This window comes from Tripterygium wilfordii, chromosome 16 (assembly GCF_013401445.1).
Source record: "Tripterygium wilfordii isolate XIE 37 chromosome 16, ASM1340144v1, whole genome shotgun sequence".
NCBI lineage: Eukaryota > Viridiplantae > Streptophyta > Magnoliopsida > Celastrales > Celastraceae > Tripterygium > Tripterygium wilfordii.
Genome location: NC_052247.1, coordinates 9,110,424 through 9,112,256, shown reverse-complemented (window position 1 = coordinate 9,112,256; position 1,833 = coordinate 9,110,424). Strand labels below are relative to the sequence as shown.

The 1,833-nt window shown below is 35.5% G+C and overlaps 1 protein-coding gene across 1 annotated transcript; it reads right to left on the bottom strand.

The window, feature by feature from the left end:
• Positions 1-1,833, bottom strand: LOC119980338 (dof zinc finger protein DOF4.6-like). The gene is made up of 2 exons (XM_038823002.1): positions 1,709-1,833; positions 1-1,411 (listed from the first exon to the last, which is right to left on the bottom strand). The coding sequence occupies exons 1-2, from the start codon at positions 1,730-1,732 to the stop codon at positions 527-529; spliced, it is 909 nt and encodes a 302-aa protein (XP_038678930.1). The 5' UTR covers positions 1,733-1,833; the 3' UTR covers positions 1-526.

The following is a 1,833-nucleotide window of genomic DNA, read 5'->3' as shown; positions in this document are numbered from 1 at the left end:
TAATCAAATGGAGATTTGATAACATGAATTCATAAAATTAACTCCTCAAAAAAGCATGCAATTTATACCAAAAAAAAAAATTATACTTTTATACCATGGCAACCAATGAAACTAGATTGATAGTAGCTTTTCCTTCTGCTCTTTCACTTACATTGATTGAAGAGAAGTGACAATTGAACCCTAAAATATTCTGAGGACAACTGACTAGCTAGCTCTATATCACTCTCTTCTTCCTTCTTCTTTCTTCTTTCCTCTTTCTTCTATCTTTACACAGAGACATGTCACCTTTGTGAAGCTAACTTAAAATAAAGCTTCAAATCCCCACTAAAATTAAGAAGATCAAGTAGAGATAATAAACCAAATTAAAGAGAGAGAGAGAGAAAAACCCATGTATCCTATATCTGTTAAGTAAGGAAGAAAAATGCAGACAAGTCACCACCACCCCCACTTTAAGAAATTCAAATAAAAAGTTAATTAAAAAAAAGGAGGAAAGACTAAATTTTGTTTTTGGGTTTTAGATCTTTGATTACCATGATCCACCTCCTAACATACCTGTCCAATACCCAGTTGAATCTCCATGTACTTGTCTATTTTGCTCAAGATCACTAGTAGTGCTTGAGACTTGCTTTAGATCTTCAAATGGAAACAAAAGCCTCCCACCAGCACTACTATCAGTATGATGAGCTTGATGAACACTACTAGTACCATACCCACCACTAATTCCAAGTCCATGATCAAGAGAGAAATTCAAGGCGGTTGTTATTGCTGGCTGCTTGAAATCATGCAAGATTGGAAACCCAGAAGTGTAAACTGAGTTTGGATCTTGAACAACATTCATTGGCATGAAAGAATCCAACCCTCTTGAAGAAATCCCAGTTATTAGTTCCAAAGCTGAAACCTGATGATTGTTATGATTCAAAGTACTACTACTAGTAGTATTGGTGATGGTAGTAGTGGAAGACAAAATCTTGTGATTGGTGTCATGACTAATAGAGTTGATTGGGAAGGCAAGGTTGAGATCTTGGCCTTGATCATGGATCTTGTTAGGGTTTTGATGATGAGTCACCAAATCAGGAAGCTTGTTCTTTGATGATGAATTAGAAGAAGAATTAGATGATGATCTCTTGTTCTTCCTTGAACTACCACCAACAGGAATGTTTCTAAGAGACCCTCCTTCAGTCCAGTATCTTCTACAAGTCTTGCAAAAGTACCTTGGTTGAGTGAGACTATAATTGTTGTAGTAGCAAAACTTTGTGTTTGTTGAATTGCATCTTGGGCAGTTCATGGCTTGTTCCTTGTGAGGAGGCCTTGTCTTCTTCTCCAAATTGTTGTTTCCATTAATATTTTCTGGTTTTGGAGTCCATGTGTTGTTTGTGACTAATATCTCTTGTATTGGTTTCACCACAATCTCCTACAAAAATCAAAAAGAAATTAAAGATCCCTTGATCTTACCCACAAACAAACATATAGAACAAGCTACTCTTCTGCTTTTACACTTTTCAGAAATATCAGACAAACAAAAAAAGAAATGGAACTGTTTTTTTTTTCTTTCCCCTTTATATCAATCACACACAAACAGAAAAAGAAAGTTAAGAACTTATTGTGAAACTAAATTAAGTTATCATCAACTTTCATGGGGAAAAAAAACCCATAAAGATTGTCAAGAAATTAATTATAAATCAGAAGAGAGGGAAAGAGATCTACAAACCTGTGGCCATTGAGCAGTGTCCATGGATGAGAGGGATGATCAAGATCAATATATGAGGAAGATGAAGAAGGAAAATTAATGGTGGCTTCTTCCTAGAGAGAGAGAGAGAGAGAGAGAGAGAGAGA

Excerpts from the sequence above, each read along its gene's own strand:
- LOC119980338 (XM_038823002.1), bottom strand. The coding sequence starts at position 1,732 with ATGGACACTGCTCAATGGCCACAG. Across the intron at positions 1,412-1,708 it reads ACACTGCTCAATGGCCACAG|GAGATTGTGGTGAAACCAAT; the intron begins GTTTGTAGATCT and ends TGATTTTTGTAG.